Here is a 19,139-nt window from a genome sequence, read left to right as displayed (position 1 = left end):
TAAAGTCTTGATAACCACCATTTGAAAATTTCCCTGAAAACAAACACAGATTCTCACCTGAAGATTCACTACATGACACATATTGATTTAAGGCTGCTGAATAACCATGTCATTAGCATTCCTTTCTGTCGTCATGTTATTATGAGTTTAGGTCCTTTAGCTTTTTCCGCTCCAGTTCCTCGTTTGTCAGTGAAGCTCCAGAAACAAAAAGCTCGGCTGTCACTTTGTGAAGCTCATCCCATGCAAAATCTCACTGATGCTGAAGCGAAACTGAAGATGGATGATGAGCCCAAACAGCAGATCGACGCCGACCAGCTGAGACTCTCTGCTTGCTGAGCGCTCACTCATACAGTGTCAAACTATGTCACCTTGTTCTCATGCACCTCTGCTTTTCTCTCCTCCAACACTGCTTCCAATAAGTCATCCTTGAAGTCGCTACAGAATATCAGCTGAAAGTTCATTCATGCATGCTGAGTTAACATGTTCCTGCTGCTAATTGTAGAGATGGGTCACCTTTTAAGGCTGCAGAAAAAAAAGATTTATTTTATACTTGTTGAAACTGTTGTGACAGTTTAATAACCTACCTCCAGCTTCTCCTAGTTCTACATAGAACCAACCAATCAGAGCCAGGAGGTGGGTCTTAGGCTTGTTAATCATAGCTAGCACAGTCTGTCATGATTGCTTAAGCTAGTTAGCATAGCCACCGATGTTTGCAGATAAACGGTTGTCCTGTAACAGAAAGTTATTTCTCCACCATTAGCACATTTAGCGGTGAGTACGTAAACTTGATTGGCAGCACTAAGACCCTCCTCCTGGCTATGATTGGCTGTTTATATCTTCAGGCAGCAAGAATAGCTGAGGAAGGGGGTGAAGGAAATCAATCTTTTCACATGTTATCTGTCTCATAACATACTGTCACAAAATGATGACAGTTTTTAACAAATATGTAAAAAATATTTTTTTATAAACGTTACATATGCACCTTCAACCAGTAACACATCAACTCAAAGTAAAACTGTAAGCAGACCGCCAGAAGGGATCATTATTCTGCTGGAGCCTTTTGGCTCTTAAGAAAATTCTAACTTGTGAGTTTCAAGAAAGTTAATTAGACCAATGTAAATCTTGCAGCTTTAAAGTTGGAGTTGTGCTCCGTGAGACTTGGTACAAAAGTTTCTGTTAGTCAGAGTCGAGCTGCAGTAATGCCATTCAGACTAATTGAGAGACTGGATTTGCCCTGCATGTTGCAAAACAAGGTCTAACGCCTGATTGGGAAACTGGTGGGAAATCTTATCAAACAGAATTTGACATATGAACCCACCATGAAAGTACTTTATATTTTCTGAGAGTCAAAGTCTTTTTTCCCACCCTGCTCCCTCCTGGTACTACCAGGATGAAGATGTGGTTGTATCTTAGTTTATAAAGAGCATTCAGACAGATTCCACCTGCTGGAAATGGGATTGTACTCTGAATAAAAATAAACAAAAACAATATTTTCCATGACACTTAAGTCTCACTTATTTTGGAAGAAAAACTTGTTTCAAGAGGAATATACTATGCACTCTTTGTTAAATGCAAGTAAAAGACAAAAAACAGAAATTTCTTGTGTCTTTGCAAAATTATGAATTTGCCACTGTGGGTTTCACTGGTGTCTTGAAACAAATTATAGCTTGATGGAATCCCATTTATTTTATTAGGTTAAAATAAATCTTCAGAGCCCAAATTAGTAAGACGAATTTAAAAAGAACGGGTTTGATGTAAATAAGAGATTTATTCCTCGTAAGAAAACAAATTCCTCCATCACAGACTCCTTCAGCTTCTGCTAACGATCCTAAATCTTTACATTTACAAGATTTTTCTCAGCAGTAAACCAACAACGTTACACTTCCATTCTAACAGAGGAAGGCTGAGCAGAGACCTAAATATTTAGTTTGTAAGCGAAATATTTCTCTCTCAGATATTTCTCAATATTTAGGTAGCTACACATTTAATTAGTTACCTAAATATTTAGCTTGGAGCTAAATATTTATAAATGCATAAATAACAATGAAAATATGACTTTGAAAAATGAACCCCTATTTTTCTCCCATGAAAGGCTAAATGATATAATTATTACTGTTAATATTGACTGTGAAACTTTACAAATGTAACAGCATATTTATGCAACTTGGAAATTAGGCTTGCATTTTTTCCCCAGTGAGATTACTTTGAAAACAATATTTTTGACCATATTTTGATCGTTTTGTGGCCTTGTATTCATTTTTAACACAGATATTCTTCCCCTACTGAACCTTTGTCCTTGATATTACAAAAGATATACCAACATATTCGGATGTGCATGAAAACACAAAATGCTTCAAGCAAAATGAGAAAAGAAAACATAATTTGAATTTTTATCTGTATAAATCTATAATGTCTGGAGATGAAGGCAGAGCTTAAGTATTATGAAGCATTACGTGCTGCTGTGAGATCATTTTCAAAATGCTGCATTTGCATAAAGTCCCAAAAGAACATGCAGTCCCAAAAGAACATGCAGTTTAAGACACAACAGGTCTGTTGATGTGAAACTTGTCCTGTTTGTTAATGTGGACTTAAATGGCAGGTCAATGTTACCTGAGTACAGCATGTCTGCTGGAAGCTCCAGCCTTCATCCTGAAGAAATGACGGGCATTTTATTACGCTTTCCATCAAGGTAATTAACAATGACGAGCACAAAGATGCGTCGTGCCTCTCAATGCGCATCTCACAAAACAAAGTGCTTCGCTTTCAGAGGATGCACTGATGAAATACAAATGTAACTACTTAAAATGCAAGAAAAAAAATGACAAACTTTTACCACGTTTTGAACTTCACTTCTGTTGTACAGCTTCTCACAAATGCAAAGTAAGCAGATGGTCCAACTGCAAAATAAGCCACTGCAGACCACCTGCGTGGTGAGAGAGTTCCCCGGACAGCTGCAGAGCTTTGCAGCAGAGTCTCCAAGATACAACGGCCTTCTTGGGACTCTTTCAAATTTATTGAACATGTCAAAGTTTATAGTCGGAGGAAGATGAAAGCTGACAGGCGGCAAATAAGAATTAGCATGTTTACAATCACTTAGGAAGATGCTCTCATATATATTTTAGCTGCAGCTGTAAGAGAGGCAAATGGTAAAACTTAAATATTTCAAGACTTTACTTCTTCCTACTGCTGCTGACGGAGCACTATCACATTGTTTTAGCATAAAATCCTCTGAGAAATTTGTGGGTCAGCTTAAAGAAAAACTCTGAAGCACAAACTTTAAACTTTGTACATCAAAAGCTGAATGAATCGTGCAGATGAGTTTATTTCTGTCCTGCTGTCTGTCTGTGGATGAGATATGTTTGCAGATATGAAGGAATAATCTCTGATTTGAGGACCAGCAGTGAATTTTGCTCAAATCTGGCCTCTTAGTTCTCCTTCAATTCCTTAATCCTTCAGATTAAATCTCCATCTCTCACCAGGTTTCTCTGATTCGTGGAATTTTCTGTTCAACAAGTTCTCCAGTTTCTTTTCAGAGAAAATTCAAAAGATTAGAGGATTAATCTGCACATCCACTCCAAAGCCAGTATCAATGCTGTGCCCAAACAAAACAAATGCAGGAACAATGACCCAATTTCAACTACTTCATTATAAAACCCTAGAAGAAATTATGTCAATTAAGCTCCAGTTCCTGCTGTCTGGATGTCCTACCCACACATTTCTTTAAGAAAGTCCTGCCTGTCGTTGCTAATGATCTGATCCAAATAGTAACTCATCACTCTCTTCAGGTGTTTCCCCCCAGGCTTTGAAAACAGCAGTAATCAAACCACTGATAAAGAACAATCTAGACAAATCACTACTGCAGAATTACAGGCCGATCTCCAACCTCCCATTCATCAGCAAAATTATTGAAAAAACTGTTTTTAAACAATTAAATAGCTTCCTAACAATAATGAATCGCTTTGACTCCTTCCAGTCTGGTTTTCGTGCTCACCACAGCATGGAGACGGCCTATTCAAAGTGTTCAATGACATCTATATAAATACAGACTGTGGGAGAACCACAGTGCTGGTTCTGTTGGACCTCAGTGCAGCTTTCGACACTGTTGACCATGACATTTTACTGAATCGACTGGAGAGTTGGGTCGGACTCTCCGGTCCAGTGCTCCACTGGTTTGAATCTTACATAAAAAACAGGGATTTCTTTGTTTCAATTGGAAACTTCTCATCAGAGAGGTCAAAGGTCACATGTGGGGTACCCCAAAGTTCAATCCTAGGACCCCTTCTTTTCAATATCTATATGCTCCCACTGGCTCAGGTCATAACAGGAAATAAGATTAGCTACCATAACTACGCGGATGATACACAGCTCTACATCACGCTGTCACCAGGTGACCTTTGACCCCATCTAATCACTGAATAGATGCTTAGAACAGATAAATGTGTGGATGTGCCAAAACTTTCTCCAGCTGAACAGAAACAAAACTGAAGTTATTATCTTTGGACCTAAAGAGGAGCGAACTAGAATCAATGCTCAGCTTCAGTTATTACAACTGAAAACCAGCGATCAGCCAGAAACCTGGGAGTAGTGATGGACTCTGACCTGAACCTTCAGAGCCACATTAAGACAGTCACAAAGTCGGCCTTCTATCACCTGAAGAATATTACCAGGTTTAGAGGACTAATGTCTCAGCACGATCTAGAGAAACTCATCCATGCGTTTATCTTTAGCTGCATTGATTACTGCAACAGCGTCTTCACAGGTCTGACTAATAAATCAATCAAACAGCTGCAGCTGATCCAGAACGCTGCTGCTCGTGTTCTCACTAAAACCAGGAAGATAGAGAACATAACAGCAGTTTTAAAGTTCCTACACTGGCTCCCTGTAGCTCAGAAAATAGACTTTAAAATACTGTTATTAGTTTATAAATGACTAAACAGTTTAGCACCACAATACCTTAAAGATCTGTTATTGCGGTACCAACCGTCTAGACCCCTCAGGTCTTCTGGTTCTGGTCTGCTCTGCATCCCCAGAACCAGAACCAAACAAGGAGAAGCAGCATTCAGTTTCTATGCACCACAGATTTGGAACAAACTTCCAGAAAACTGTAAAACAGCTGAAACACTGGGCGCCTTTAAATCTCAACTTAAAACCCACCTGTTTAGAGTTGCTTATGGCTAAATTAGGATTAGAGTGTGGGTTTTGATGTCTTCAATGTTTTTAATGTTTTTATCTTTACTTCTTATCTATGTATTAATTTATTTTTCTTTCGCTTTCTCACTGTTTAATTTTTAATGATGTAAAGCCCCCCGGAAAACATCCCAGTTAAACAACATTTAACTAAAGTCCTACGGGGTTTAGAGTCCCAGTTGACGGTGTTTCAACTAAAAACCTGGAGGTTGGAGTCCTTGTCAAACTGTGTTTTTGACTAAAGTCCCTGAGGGTTAGAGTCCCAGTTAAACGACGTTTAACTGAAGTCCTAAAAGGGGCGCAGGTTTTATTGTTTTTATCTTTTCTTAATCTTTTGTTTCAAAATCTCTTTCTCACTGTTTATTCAATATCACATGCTGTTTTTATTTTAATTATGTAAAGCACTTTGAAATGCCTTGCTGCTGAAATGTGCTATACAAATAAAATTTGATTGATTGATTGATTTAAACTTTTTCATATATGTGAAATGATGCAAAGATTCTGCCACTTCATCTGATTTGCCATTTGAAATGAATTGATTTCAGGTGTCTGACATGCTTCACAACTTCATATCAAAACTTCTCAGACAGCTCAGAACCCACATTTGATCCTCAAATGAATACAAGACTATTCTTTAGATTTTTTCACTTTTGTTTAGAGAAAAAAATGCTTTACAGTTCACATATACATAAACCTTTAATAAAATACATTTTCTAATGCATTTAAGTGGCAAGACATCTTTTGGTGGCCTACCAGTCAGGAAATAAAAAACAGGAATGAAAGGAGAAGTTTAGAGCAGCTGGATTCTTAATTTTGTGAGAGTGGCCACTGATCGTTTTATTTAGCTATAATGGATTATCGTCCTGCTGGGAACTCTGACTTATGTCTGAATTAATGTGCACAGACATCCAACCGTGACACCACAGACACTGTGCTTAATTTTATTTGTTGTATTATTCTTGAAGGATCTTAAGTGTTTGTAGGTTCTTCTTTCAAATGTGTTTCTTTGGGAGATAAACATCTGGTGTTGGGTTACTGACAGTAAAATGTATGTCGCATACAAAGTTTATTTCAGAATAAACTTAATTAATTTAATCAATACATTAAATAAATTAAGTTAGTTAATTTATTGATTAAATTAATATTACTTTGCTAACTTTATGCTTACATAAAAGCAAGCATAAAAGTATTGCTTACTTTTATATAAGCAATAAAAGTATAAACTCATATTTGCCTCCTGTGTTGACCAAAAATGAATGCCGTGTCATCAGGTTTTACTTTCACTCTGCATCATACAACTATTAATATTTATCACTATCTGAGCTCCATTGTAACTTTGTTGCTAATATTAGCAGGCTGACTTATTAATTTATAATATAAATGCAAAAAGTCCAAGTTTATCTCATCATCAGTTTTTTTTCCTTTCATTTAGGCAGAACTTTATGATCATACAACTATTAATCTTTATCTTAGCCTGAGCTCCACCTCATCAGTTCAAATTGAATTGGCTGTGTAAACAGTGGACCCTCAGCAAACCACAGCTGTCTGCAAATAGTTAATCATCCACTAATATGTGAGAACCCTACAACTTATAATTTTAATAGTTTAAACCCCAATATGATGTCTTGGCACTATAACAAAACCTAAGAACTACAATTTTCCATATCTCCACTCTTAGGGGCACAGCCAATCAGCAGAAAGGAAAATAAATGGCACTTGTGGATTGGCTGCTTTCCAATTGCTAGCCAAAAGTGCGTCAAGCAGCATTGCATCTAGGTATTTGAGATTCCCAAGCCAAATTTTCTTTACAATATTTATATATGCTCTGCAGAAAACAACAGGCCAAGAGGCAAATTTTCTACAATTAATTTGGACTTACTATCCACAAAAAATACAGAGGCACAAATAGGCAGGGGGCCACTGTAGATTTTAAATTCTCAACATTTATGTCAGCCCTACTTTTAGTGTTAATGTCCACACTTAAGTACAAACCTTTCCTGGTTTAATTTCTCATAAACCAATGCTCAGAGAGAGGGAACATCAGGACAGTAAGACATTTTTAAAAGTCTTATGTTTAAAGACTTTTTAAAAGCCTTTAAAAGTCTTTGAAGACTTTCATTTTTTTTTGGCTAAGACAAAAAAAATGAAACATTCATTATGTCTGATTAAGTGAAACCTGACTGGATAAACAAAACAGCAGAAAATTTGTGAGCTGAAAATCTTTCAAAGATATTTGGAGCAGGCAATGATTTCTTGACATCTTATTTGGACGATTTATTGGGTCAAAATTGAGTCGGCAAGGCAGGTTTTACCATCAGGTGTTCAACTGATGCGTAATTATTTATATACCCTTCAACATAGTATAAACAAGCTATTGCTCATTTAAAGTGATGGATTAGTGGCACATCTTTTCTCCCTATTTTGCTTTGATGGAATGCATCCATCAGGCAACAATTCTCTGCCTCGACAGGCTAAAACTGTGATCTTTCAGGGTGATCAAAACTCTCACCAACCGCTACCTATCTCTGTCCCCATAAATGGCCGCTGAAGCACCTGTAAATCACAGCCTTGGCTTAATAACTTCTGCTGCTTCCTTTATAGGGACCTCTGAACCTGGAGCATTAACATGCAGGGGAGCAGCAGAGCGTGCTTACAGGGGCCAGGCTTCGGTTTCATAATATAAACAGATTAGATGTGGAGAAAGAACAGAAAATTATGAAAATGTATTTTTTCTTCTTGATACTATTATAACTAGCTTTAGTTTCAACACCAATGTCATCAAATTAGTTGCTGAGATTAGGGAGGATGGCACAACAAGACAAGAAAACAAGCAATCAAACAACGGTTCTAAGGAAAGCAGAGAAAACAAAGATGAATACTATAATTACCTCCCAAAGTATGTGTTGCAACCATCCATCACAGCTTATCGCCTGTCTTCAGCAGCTGATGTAGTTTGTGTGTGAGACTCTCTCAATAATGAGGGATTATCACAAACATTTAAGGAGCTCTCGCTTTGTGCAGTTTGACTAAAATGTTGCTGTTTTTCAAAACAGCTCTCACGGTTTGCTAATGTTGTTCAGTTTGATCTATTGTTATGCCACTTTGTCCTAAAATATCACTAACTATGCAGGTTTTTCAATATTAAGATGATAACCAGAACCACAAACTAAGCTGGAATTTATTTTTGCTCCACGTATGAGGTTAACAAACCCTTACATTTTATATAGGATAGGTCTATGGGTTACACAAAATATGTTTATTATGTATTGATTATTTTGCACAAAATCATTCTTGGACAATGAGATTTTAATCTGGTCAGTTCTGTCTATGATGAACTCCTGTCAGAATGAACCGATTTAGGGCTTCTTGTCACTTTAAATCCCAGTAAGTTGTTGAAAATGGCTGCAAACAGATGTGCAATTGTATAACCATACGTCTTTGAAAAGCAGAAGTGGGGCCTCCAACACAACTAACAAAAGTGCAGCAAGTGGCTTCTGGATGACAAGTCAACAACAAACCCCCAGTCTTGTTTTCCAGACATTAAAAAACATTAACTCATGTTTTCTTTAAGTGCTTAGTCTCTGTTTAGAAGCAGTAGAGACCCAAATGGAAGAAAAAAAAATATGCAAAATGTGAATTTTGCATAATATGCCCCCTTTAATAATAATCAAACTTAAATTATGTAAGGCTAGAATATTCAAAGGATCTCCAGTTTTTATTCATGTTCAAAGACATAGATGCTGAACTAGCATTAAGTGATATCACTTATGTCATTAAGGGGGACTTAGAGGACAGAGTCTTTAAGTGTTTTATTTTCCATCTACCTAATGCAGCCCTTTTCACTGGGGACTTTCTTAAAAAGCATTTAAAGATTTCCACTTCCTTTTCCTTGCATCACATCAAGGTGCATGCATTAATTTTACTTTATCCTCATTATGCAGAAAAGTGCTGTGAGGTTTCCCTTCAAAGCCACCAGAGCCTGCAGTGTTGTGCAAAAGCATTGCCTCTCTACAAGATGATTAGTTCAATGTTTCAGATTATTAAAAAAACATATTATAAAAATCAAACGGTAAGTGCAAAAAAGCAAATTTCAAATGATAATTTAAAAAGATCCAAACTAGCTTGGTGTGAAAATATAGTTATCCTCCATGTTCAGTCGTAATTTACCTGCCACATGTTCATTTTTAGTATCCACACACTGACCTGATGACTATCAGTCGTGTACAACCAAGAAATCACTTAAATAAAGCGTATCTCAAATCATGAAGTAGGCAAAAACATAACAAAACAAAAATAAATTCAGAACAAAAGCAACACACCACCTCAAGAACCAATAAATATCCAGTAATTGACAGTTATTAGTCTGAAAAGGGGCTACAAAGCCATTGCTAAGGCTTTTGGAATCCAGCAAACCACAGAGAGCAATTATTCACAAATGGAGAAAATATGAAATAATAATGAACATTCCCAGAAGAGGCCAGTCTACCAAAATTACTCCAGGATCACATTAAGGACGCATCGACAAGATCGCAGAAGAAGAAAATCTAAACCTCAGCCACCCTCAATTGAATAGGTTAAGGTGATAGTTTGTGAATTAGATAAGCAGCGCCACACAGAGGGTGATTGACAGCACTAAGACCCGCCTTCTAACTCTCATTCATTGTTTAAAGTTAGCACTGAGAGCAGGCAGAAGAGCTCGTAAAGGAATATATTTTATAAATACTGCAGGTTTAATTGGTTTTAGTTAACAATAAAGCTGCATTCGTCACTAATGTATGAGTTGGTTCACCTTCAGCACAGTGGAGCCCAGTTCCAGGCCCACAAGAATCGTCCTGTCCACCAGCTCTGCGATCTTTGGGTCGACCACCTTCAGGGAGTCCTGGACGAGGTCTGTGACATCCACCTGCCAGTCTGGCCCCAGCATTGTGATGACTTGATCCGTTCCCTCCGTAGAAGTGGTGTGGAACTGGGTCAGCACTTTGACCATGGCCCGCTGGTACTGGAGAGCGCAGCCGCGATTCGTTCGCCGGTCGTCGTCATCGTCATCTGCATCGCTGTCCCTAGTGCTCCTTGGACAGAGAGAAGAAAAACACCCAAATATGTATCAGAGGATACCTGTTACGCAAAATGTGTGTCTTTACTGTTCTATAAACAGCCCACGTGCTTAAAAAAAACATTGATTAGTTTCAAAAACCTTCAGGATGAAACGTTACACATTGCTCCGCAAAGCCCAGCCTGTTACCTAGCAACCCAAGCTGAGGTCCAGCACTATTTTAGAACAGAATATACTTTAATGATCCCCAATCACAAATTGCTTATTTGTTAAGAAGCTACTCCATTTAAAGGTCTAAGAAATATATCAGAACTTGTCAGAAATTTATGAAGAAAATTTTAATTTCCATCATCTCTTATTTAAAACCAGTAGAATCTCACTGACTTATCCCGAGCACCACGTCTACTTTGCGACATGATCCTTCTGTTCTTCAGGGCCTCCAATAACAGTATGATTTCACATCATAATACTGGGAAGAATCTTGGCACCTCTCCGAACAAATCAATCAATCTCTCCGTTCTCACGGCGATGAGGGCAAAGTCCTCCAAGGCAGCAGAAAAAAACCCGCTAATCACCTCAAAGCAGGGTTCTGGATGGATGCCCGTTTTTAATCACAGGAGCCTTGGGCAGCGAGGTCAGGCATGCCAGGTGCATCCCGCACTAAGTGAAATCTGCTCGACATCAAAATGTATGAATTACCCAACATCCCTCAACAGGCTGCACAATCTGCCAGGTCTGCCTTAAAAAGTGCTGCTTTCAAAAGACTGCACTGAAAACAAAACCACTCCAAAGACTCTAAATAGGTTGCCTCGTCACTCTTTGTCAATCCATTTATTTATTACCCCAGGGTTTTGTCAAATCCATACAGGCAAGTTGTCAAAAGATGAAAAGTAACCATTTTGAAAGAGTCGAAAATCCCTAAAATATATATTTAAAATATTTTTTTCTGTCAAACTGCCAGAAGCCTGGAAAACTGCTGTTCAAAACCATTTTGAAATATTAGAGCACAATATCTTAAATAAATCCATATCCATAAATTTCAGAAAGTTAAGTATTTATATAGAATGTTACTTATAGAGTACCTTATAGTCATAAAGTCCTTCACAAGAGCATGAATACTTTTTTCCAGTTCAGGACATGAGACAATAGAGATTAGTATGGTAATATTTCTCAGATAATTACAATAGGATCAAACAGATTTGGTATGTACGTCCGAAGTAAAACCAGAATCAAAAATTATGCCAGAAGAACAAAGAGGCCCAAGTTGTCTCCTTAGTTATAGATAATTATAGATATAGATAATTATCTATAGAACAAAACTGTCTGTCATTTACTCTTCAGCATTATCTACGTACTGAATGTCATCTGCATCACAGTGATATCTATCCAACAGGGCAATGCATACATTAAAACTAGCAGAGACCAAAAACAGAGCCTTGAGGTACACCAATACAGTCTGGATGAGAGGGAGATCCATACTTAAAAATAACTTAAAAGAAGATATTTGTTCAAATACTAACGTTTTTATTACATTTTTCCCCCCAAAAAACTGACATTTTATGTAATAAATTAGCACTGAAAAAAAATGACCTAGAACACAGCTACACATTGGCCAGTTCCCAGTGGTGGACACCACTAACTAAACAGTTAGCTGCTCTGACCCTAAAGGATTAATCATAAACATTAGCTATGCTAAGACACTACAGTATTTAGTGGAAGCTAATGGTAAATGCTAACTTCAATTCAAATTATATCTGCCCTTGAAAGAAAACAACCCTTGGGCACCAACTTAATTTTGACATTATAATTTACATGTTCAACAATTCCCTTAGATTTTGTATTTATATTCATATCTTATCCTCTATTGTCCGGGTTTTATTTTGTGCCTGTATGTTTCTTGTTTGAAATAAAGTTTTGGTGGAAAAAACTTCGTTGCATAAACATTCTTTACCATTTTCAAAATTCGAGCAGGAATATGAATGTGTAACTACTTAAAGATTTATTAACATTCGAAAACCAAAACTTCAACACAGGTGTTGAACTTAATTCAACTGTAGGCTTACAAAAGGTAAAGTAGTGGAAACATTCATTAAGGGGAAGGTAAGTACAATAAGCATGTTCAAAGTTAGCAAAAGTGCTGAAGAGCTAAATAAAAAATTAGTTCCACTACTAGAGCATTAGCAGACGTGTGGCCACTGCTGTCAGTTTCATATATTAAAGAGATTCTGTAGTTTTAGAAAAATCTCAATTTCAAAATCTTTATACTCTTTCTTGAAATGTAATGATAACTTCTTACAAATTGTGTCCCCCTGTTTGTCAGTCAGCTTTACCTTGACCTAAGTCAAAAGAGGGAATGTTACGGTGGCCGACAGGTGCAAATGCGCAGCAAAAGAGAAAACATGCAAACAAAAGAAAAGACACCCCCCCGAATCAAATGCAGCAAACAAAAAAGAAAACACCCCCGAATCAAATGCAGCAAACAAAAAAGAAAACACCCCCGAATTAGAAAACACCCCCGAATTAAATGCAGCAAACAAAAAAGAAAACACCCCCGAATTAGAAAACACCCCCGAATTAGAAAACACCCCCGAATTAAATGCAGCAAACAAAAAAGAAAACACCCCCGAATTAGAAAACACCCCCGAATCAAATGCAGCAAACAAAAAAGAAAACACCCCCGAATTAGAAAACACCCCCGAATCAAATGCAGCAAACAAAAAAGAAAACACCCCCGAATTAGAAAACACCCCCGAATTAGAAAACACCCCCGAATTAAATGCAGCAAACAAAAAAGAAAACACCCCCGAATTAGAAAACACCCCCGAATTAAATGCAGCAAACAAAAAAGAAAACACCCCCGAATTAGAAAACACCCCCGAATGAAATGCAGCAAACAAAAAAGAAGACACCCCCGAATGAAATGCAGCAAACAAAAAGTGTTGAAAACGGAAGTGCTCCAGACCACTATGGGGAGTCTAACAAAAAATAGCTGTGTCCGAATTCAGGCTCTGCATCCTTTCAAGGGCCCTGAGAAACTGATCCTTCGAAGCATAGACATAATAAAAGAGTACACCCTCCCCCCCACGATTGGCTGCTCCGGCGCAAATACACTTTGCTTTGCTCAACCAAAACAGCAGAAGATGCCTTCAGCACTGCGGAATATTGTTGATCGGATCGACGGACTACTGACGTGAGGGCTCGACAGACTTTTCGCAAGTAAGATGGACATATTACTGTGTATTTTTGTGATTAGAATATTACTATACTGTATTTATGTCCACTGGCGAAATACCAGCTAATGCTAGCTATAGTGCTTGGTGTTCAGCCCCCGCTCTGACAGCTAACGAGATTCCGTAAATCTTAAAATGTTTCAGTCATTCTCCAACATTTAGATTATCTGATACAAGAGCCTACTATAGAAATGAAACAATATTATAAAAATCATAACATTCACCAGCAAAGTTTACACAGATGACAATGGCTATTATTTAATTATTTAACTCAGTCAACGTAGGATAACTCGAAAATGTCCCGTTTTTGTTTTGAAGGTTTCCTACGACGTGAGGAAGAAGGAAGAGACAGATTCACTGCACAGCACGGATGAATCTCGTATCGGATTTTGGACCCAATCTCAGCTGCTGAATCACTCTTAAACCAGAACTCGTAGGCTGGAAAACATTATATATATATATATATATATATATATATATATATATATATATATATATATATATATATATATATATATATATATATATATATATATATATGTGTGTGTGTGTGTGTGTGTGTGTGTGTGTGTGCGTGCATAATCATGCATAGCCTAATGTATATTATTCAGTATTAATGATTATTTATTTATGTTTGTATACTTATATAAGTATGTATTGATAACACGAGAGCGGTCCATTAGGCGTCTGTCCTTTTATTATGTCTATGTGAGAAACGGCCCGATCTACAGAAGACGGATCCTTCGAAGGCCACGAATATGGACGACCAGAAGAGAGAAGCTGAAGCCTCCGGCTAGCTGCCTAGCCTCCATCTCGGCGTTATGTTGCTTAGCAACCGTGACAACGTGAAGCACAGAGCAACGAAGTAAAAAAAACGGACTCAGTTGTTTTTTACTCTTTATTTCTGTATTATTCTTCACCTTTTGTAATAAAGGTTGTTCCATAGTAAAAAGAAAATCTGTCTGATTCTAAAATGTTTAATGTATACAAGGGATATTATTCATTTTCAAATACTCTCCAGATCTCAGGTAGTAAGACATTACAGTTAAATAAACTATGTTTGAAGGCTTAACTTTAATCAGTCAAACCCATTTGCTCAGGAATAAATTAAATACTTTATTAATATCTACATGGAGCGCCCGGCCAGCTGACAGCTTGCGAGTGAAGCTGGCTGTTAATGCAGCGGGAGAAGACATCTCCGAAAACGTCGGAGCAATATTGGAAGTAGGTGATTTATTAATGAACCGAGCAGATATTTCAGATCTATACATCTACATTCTCGCCTAAAAACATTGTAAAAAATAATTTTGTGTAATTTTAAGTGTAATACAGCAAAAATTATTTTGTCGCCATTGCTGCTTTTCTGAACACCCGCTTTAAAGGATGCAGAGCCTGAATTCGGACACAGCTATTTTTTGTTAGACTCCCCATAGTGGTCTGGAGCACTTCCGTTTTCAACACTTTTTGTTTGCTGCATTTCATTCGGGGGTGTCTTCTTTTTTGTTTGCTGCATTTCATTCGGGGGTGTTTTCTAATTCGGGGGTGTTTTCTTTTTTGTTTGCTGCATTTAATTCGGGGGTGTTTTCTAATTCGGGGGTGTTTTCTTTTTTGTTTGCTGCATTTAATTCGGGGGTGTTTTCTAATTCGGGGGTGTTTTCTTTTTTGTTTGCTGCATTTGATTCGGGGGTGTTTTCTAATTCGGGGGTGTTTTCTTTTTTGTTTGCTGCATTTAATTCGGGGGTGTTTTCTAATTCGGGGGTGTTTTCTAATTCGGGGGTGTTTTCTTTTTTGTTTGCTGCATTTAATTCGGGGGTGTTTTCTAATTCGGGGGTGTTTTCTTTTTTGTTTGCTGCATTTGATTCGGGGGTGTTTTCTAATTCGGGGGTGTTTTCTTTTTTGTTTGCTGCATTTGATTCGGGGGTGTTTTCTAATTCGGGGGTGTTTTCTTTTTTGTTTGCTGCATTTAATTCGGGGGTGTTTTCTAATTCGGGGGTGTTTTCTAATTCGGGGGTGTTTTCTTTTTTGTTTGCTGCATTTAATTCGGGGGTGTTTTCTAATTCGGGGGTGTTTTCTTTTTTGTTTGCTGCATTTGATTCGGGGGTGTTTTCTAATTCGGGGGTGTTTTCTTTTTTGTTTGCTGCATTTGATTCGGGGGTGTTTTCTAATTCGGGGGTGTTTTCTTTTTTGTTTGCTGCATTTGATTCGGGGGTGTGTCTTTTCTTTTGTTTGCATGTTTTCTCTTTTGCTGCGCATTTGCACCTGTCGGCCACCGTAGAATGTTGACTGTTTTGGAAGTTTTCAGCAATCTACAAGGTCCACATCAGGTTGCCAGACTCCAACAATTACACAAAAAATTTACATTACATTAAAATAGCTCACAGATTGTACTTTAGGTCTTTCATTTTAAATCAATAATACAAATCTAGATGTAATTCATATTTTAAATAAAAATATTGTGCAATCATGGCCTGAAAATAATTGTGCAAGGTACAACAAAACTTTTTATTCTGAACTTTGGACCGACCTACAACATGCTGCACGCCTACCAGGGTATGAAACTGTTTTGGAATGACTTCAAGTAGATTTGAAAGTAATTCGATCAATTTTAGACGGAGTTCACTCATGAGTTACGCTGTTCCATCTGAGAGGAATATAAATGTGTAAAAGATTAGGATAGTTTTCTATAAAAATATTTTACTGTTTATATGAGGTTGGGTTTTGTGAAGTACATAATCACAGTTTCTATGTGATTGCGATGGTAAAAGGAAAAAGGCAATGAAGGTCACTGAAGCTCGTCTCAGAGGGTCTGAGTGCATATGCCTGCTGCACATTTGGGTTTATTTGCTTAATATTTGAACAATTTCTTTCCACTTTACAATTATGTGGTATACTGTGTTTGCCTATCACAATAAATCAACATATAACCCATTGCAATGTGCAGTTCTAAAGTGGCAAAATTGAAAAAAAGGTTCAAGGGATGGAAAAACAAGGCAGTGTACAGCAGAAAGATCCTAAATAAGAGTTAGTGTAAGAGTTTACCAACTTGACTCAGGTCACTGAGAGTTTGCCTTCCAGACTGTGCACCTGAAAAGGTGATTTCTTTCCTCCTCTGGAAACATATTGTCTGGTCTTGTTAGAATCTCTGATACAAGAACACAAAGCTGCAGCTTCAGTGCACATGGGTTGCTCATTCGATTACACTTCCTTTCCTTTTTTAGAGCATCTTGCTGGATAACTCAGCCAGTGAGCAATTCTGCTGCGCCGAAGCAAAGGCCCACTCCAGGCCGGGAGACCCTGGGCCGTCCGAAGGGGTCAGAGTGACTCATGTTGAAGAAAACAGCAGACGGGATGAGTAAATGGGAGCCAGATTGACATGAATAAAAAGACAATAACTCTCTTTATTGCAGACTGTCATTGTGATGATGAGCTACAGAAGTTAGTTAGGGTCAGTAAACAGTCCAATAAATTATCTTGGATATCTTTTTTCTATCTTATAGCTTATAATTATTTACAATTACCTCTGAAGCTTTTATACACATCTAATTTATCATAGTAAATCATAATGACTGTAAATAAATAAGACCAAAGTGTACCAAACGGCAAACTTGATTTAGTGCCATTGTTGATGCTGGGGTTACTTGACCTCTATGGTATAGTCAAAGTTTGCTAATCACGCTGATAGTTGTTTCAAACCTCTGTTTTCAGACACTAAAACCTGAAAAGCAACTATTTTACTTTCTATTATTGCTAGTTTAGTAGCAGGGTTATAATAGTTTTATTTTATTTTTTATTATAGTTTAAACTTATTTTGTGACTTTTTCTTTGTGTAATCCAGTTTAGAATGCGTTTTCTAGTTTTTAATTATTATAAATTAAATGTTTAGTTTTTATCAATTATAGAAGTAATTTTAGTTTTGTCATACTTTGATAAATTTTTAGGTGCAGAATTCATATCAGTTTGAAAGGCTAATGAATATATTTATAAAGCTAGTTTTATAAACGCATGGTATAACTCCAGTTATAATTTTCCTATTAATTACTATTTTTGTTTATTTCAGTTAAGGAAAATGTTTTCTCAAGTTCAGTTTTTGTTATTTCTTTAGCTTTAGTTAACTATTATAACCTTGTTTAGTAGCTATGCTAGAAGTAGTAAAAACAAAAGTTAAAAGACAAGATTGACATATACATGTTGTGATATTTCTCTTTAAAAATATTGGACAATTTTTGAATACAAACTGTTTCAACAATCAATGCTGCAAAACTCATGATTAAAACAAACTGAATAACGTGTCATGGTAGTTTTCCTTGGAAATGATGGACAATTTTTTCTTTTCTTATCTGAACCCTGCGGCAAAACAAGAACCAGGAAGATTTCATTGCTGTACAGAAGCTATTTGAGATATTTTGTTTTTGCACATGATTACCACATGCTTGTTATCCAAAGTGCACGGAGCTCCGACGTCTTCCAGCCTCCGATCTGTTATCCGGGATTTTACGGGTAGTTGCTTGTTTTGGTCCAATTAGATGCTTTGCCTCAGGTGGAAAGCAGCAACGCTTCCTCTCACAAAATGATGCTCTCAAGTGCAAACGGTGCTGCGAGGCGGCCATGTGTGTGTCATACTCATCTTAACCTATTTCCAACAACACGGCCAAGATGCAGACCTGATGTAGCAATGTGTAAAGAACGCAGAAAGCTGTTCAGGATGAATGTGTGTTGCACTTTCCTGAGATGTGAGAAAATGGGCCGAGGAGGAGTAGAAGACTATAAGTCAGGTTCCTAATAAAGAATGCAGTCCTACATTACGGTTCTTTGATTTATTAAAATATTTCAAACAGAGAAGCCAAAAACAATTCCAGAACAAAATGTTTAATATGGGCATTAGAACTAACATGGATGGCTACCATCGCCACTGCCAGGGAACGTCAACAGACCAATTTCATTTCTACCCAAACCTGAATACAAATAGCATGTTTACGGTGCAGTCAGAGAAATGAAGGAATTGTAAATGAGCCTGGCTGCTTGGAAAACATATTGCAGAGCAACAATATTAAAAAAAATTATCCAGAGGGAATTAATGTGTAGTAATTAAAGATATTTTGACATTTGTTAATAAAACTGAGTCCAGACAAAGACTTCTATGAGTCTTTCAGATAAGATTACACTCCTGTATTAATCTCCAATATGTTATTTTTCAAAAACAAAGCATTTTTAATTCACTGATCACTAAAAATATATAATTTCGTACCACAAAACTGGTTTACTCAGCTTGTGAGCTATCACTACAAATGGCTAAAAATACACAGAGCCTTATACGAGCATGCAAAAGCTAAAGTCAATAACTAATTGCGTTTGGGTTTAAGTTTTAGGTAAATTTTCACATTGGTTGCATACTATATTTAAAATAGATTAAAAAAACAAACAAACAAGAAAAAAAAAACAAGAAAAAAACAAGCATGCTAATATCACCCCAGCCATCCAGTTAAATTTAGTGCATTTTAACTGTAGGTAAAATGTTCCACCCAGGATGCAAAGTTCAGTAAAAAATGCCCTCTAAAATAGCAAACATAGTTTACAGAAGTAATACTCTATATAACCAAAAACTGACAAAAACAACAGTGGCCTGAGTCAACAAAGCATGCTAATCCTAATTTTAGTATGCCAACATCTCC

General features: G+C 37.1%; 1 protein-coding gene across 1 annotated transcript in view; it reads right to left on the bottom strand.

Moving 5' to 3' along the window:
• tmem132e (transmembrane protein 132E) overlaps nt 1–19,139 on the bottom strand; it is a 155,617-nt gene that overhangs the window by 22,706 nt on the left and 113,772 nt on the right. Inside the window, exon 7 of the mRNA XM_088012438.1 lies at nt 9,977–10,256. Within this exon, the coding sequence (XP_087868564.1) occupies nt 9,977–10,256 (280 nt within the window). The remainder of the gene's footprint in view (nt 1–9,976; nt 10,257–19,139) is intronic.

This window comes from Poecilia mexicana, unplaced genomic scaffold (genome assembly GCF_051168715.1).
Source record: "Poecilia mexicana isolate PSO_F unplaced genomic scaffold, ASM5116871v1 scaffold_14, whole genome shotgun sequence".
NCBI classification, from domain to species: Eukaryota; Metazoa; Chordata; class Actinopteri; order Cyprinodontiformes; family Poeciliidae; genus Poecilia; species Poecilia mexicana.
This window is presented reverse-complemented; position numbering and strand designations above follow the sequence as displayed.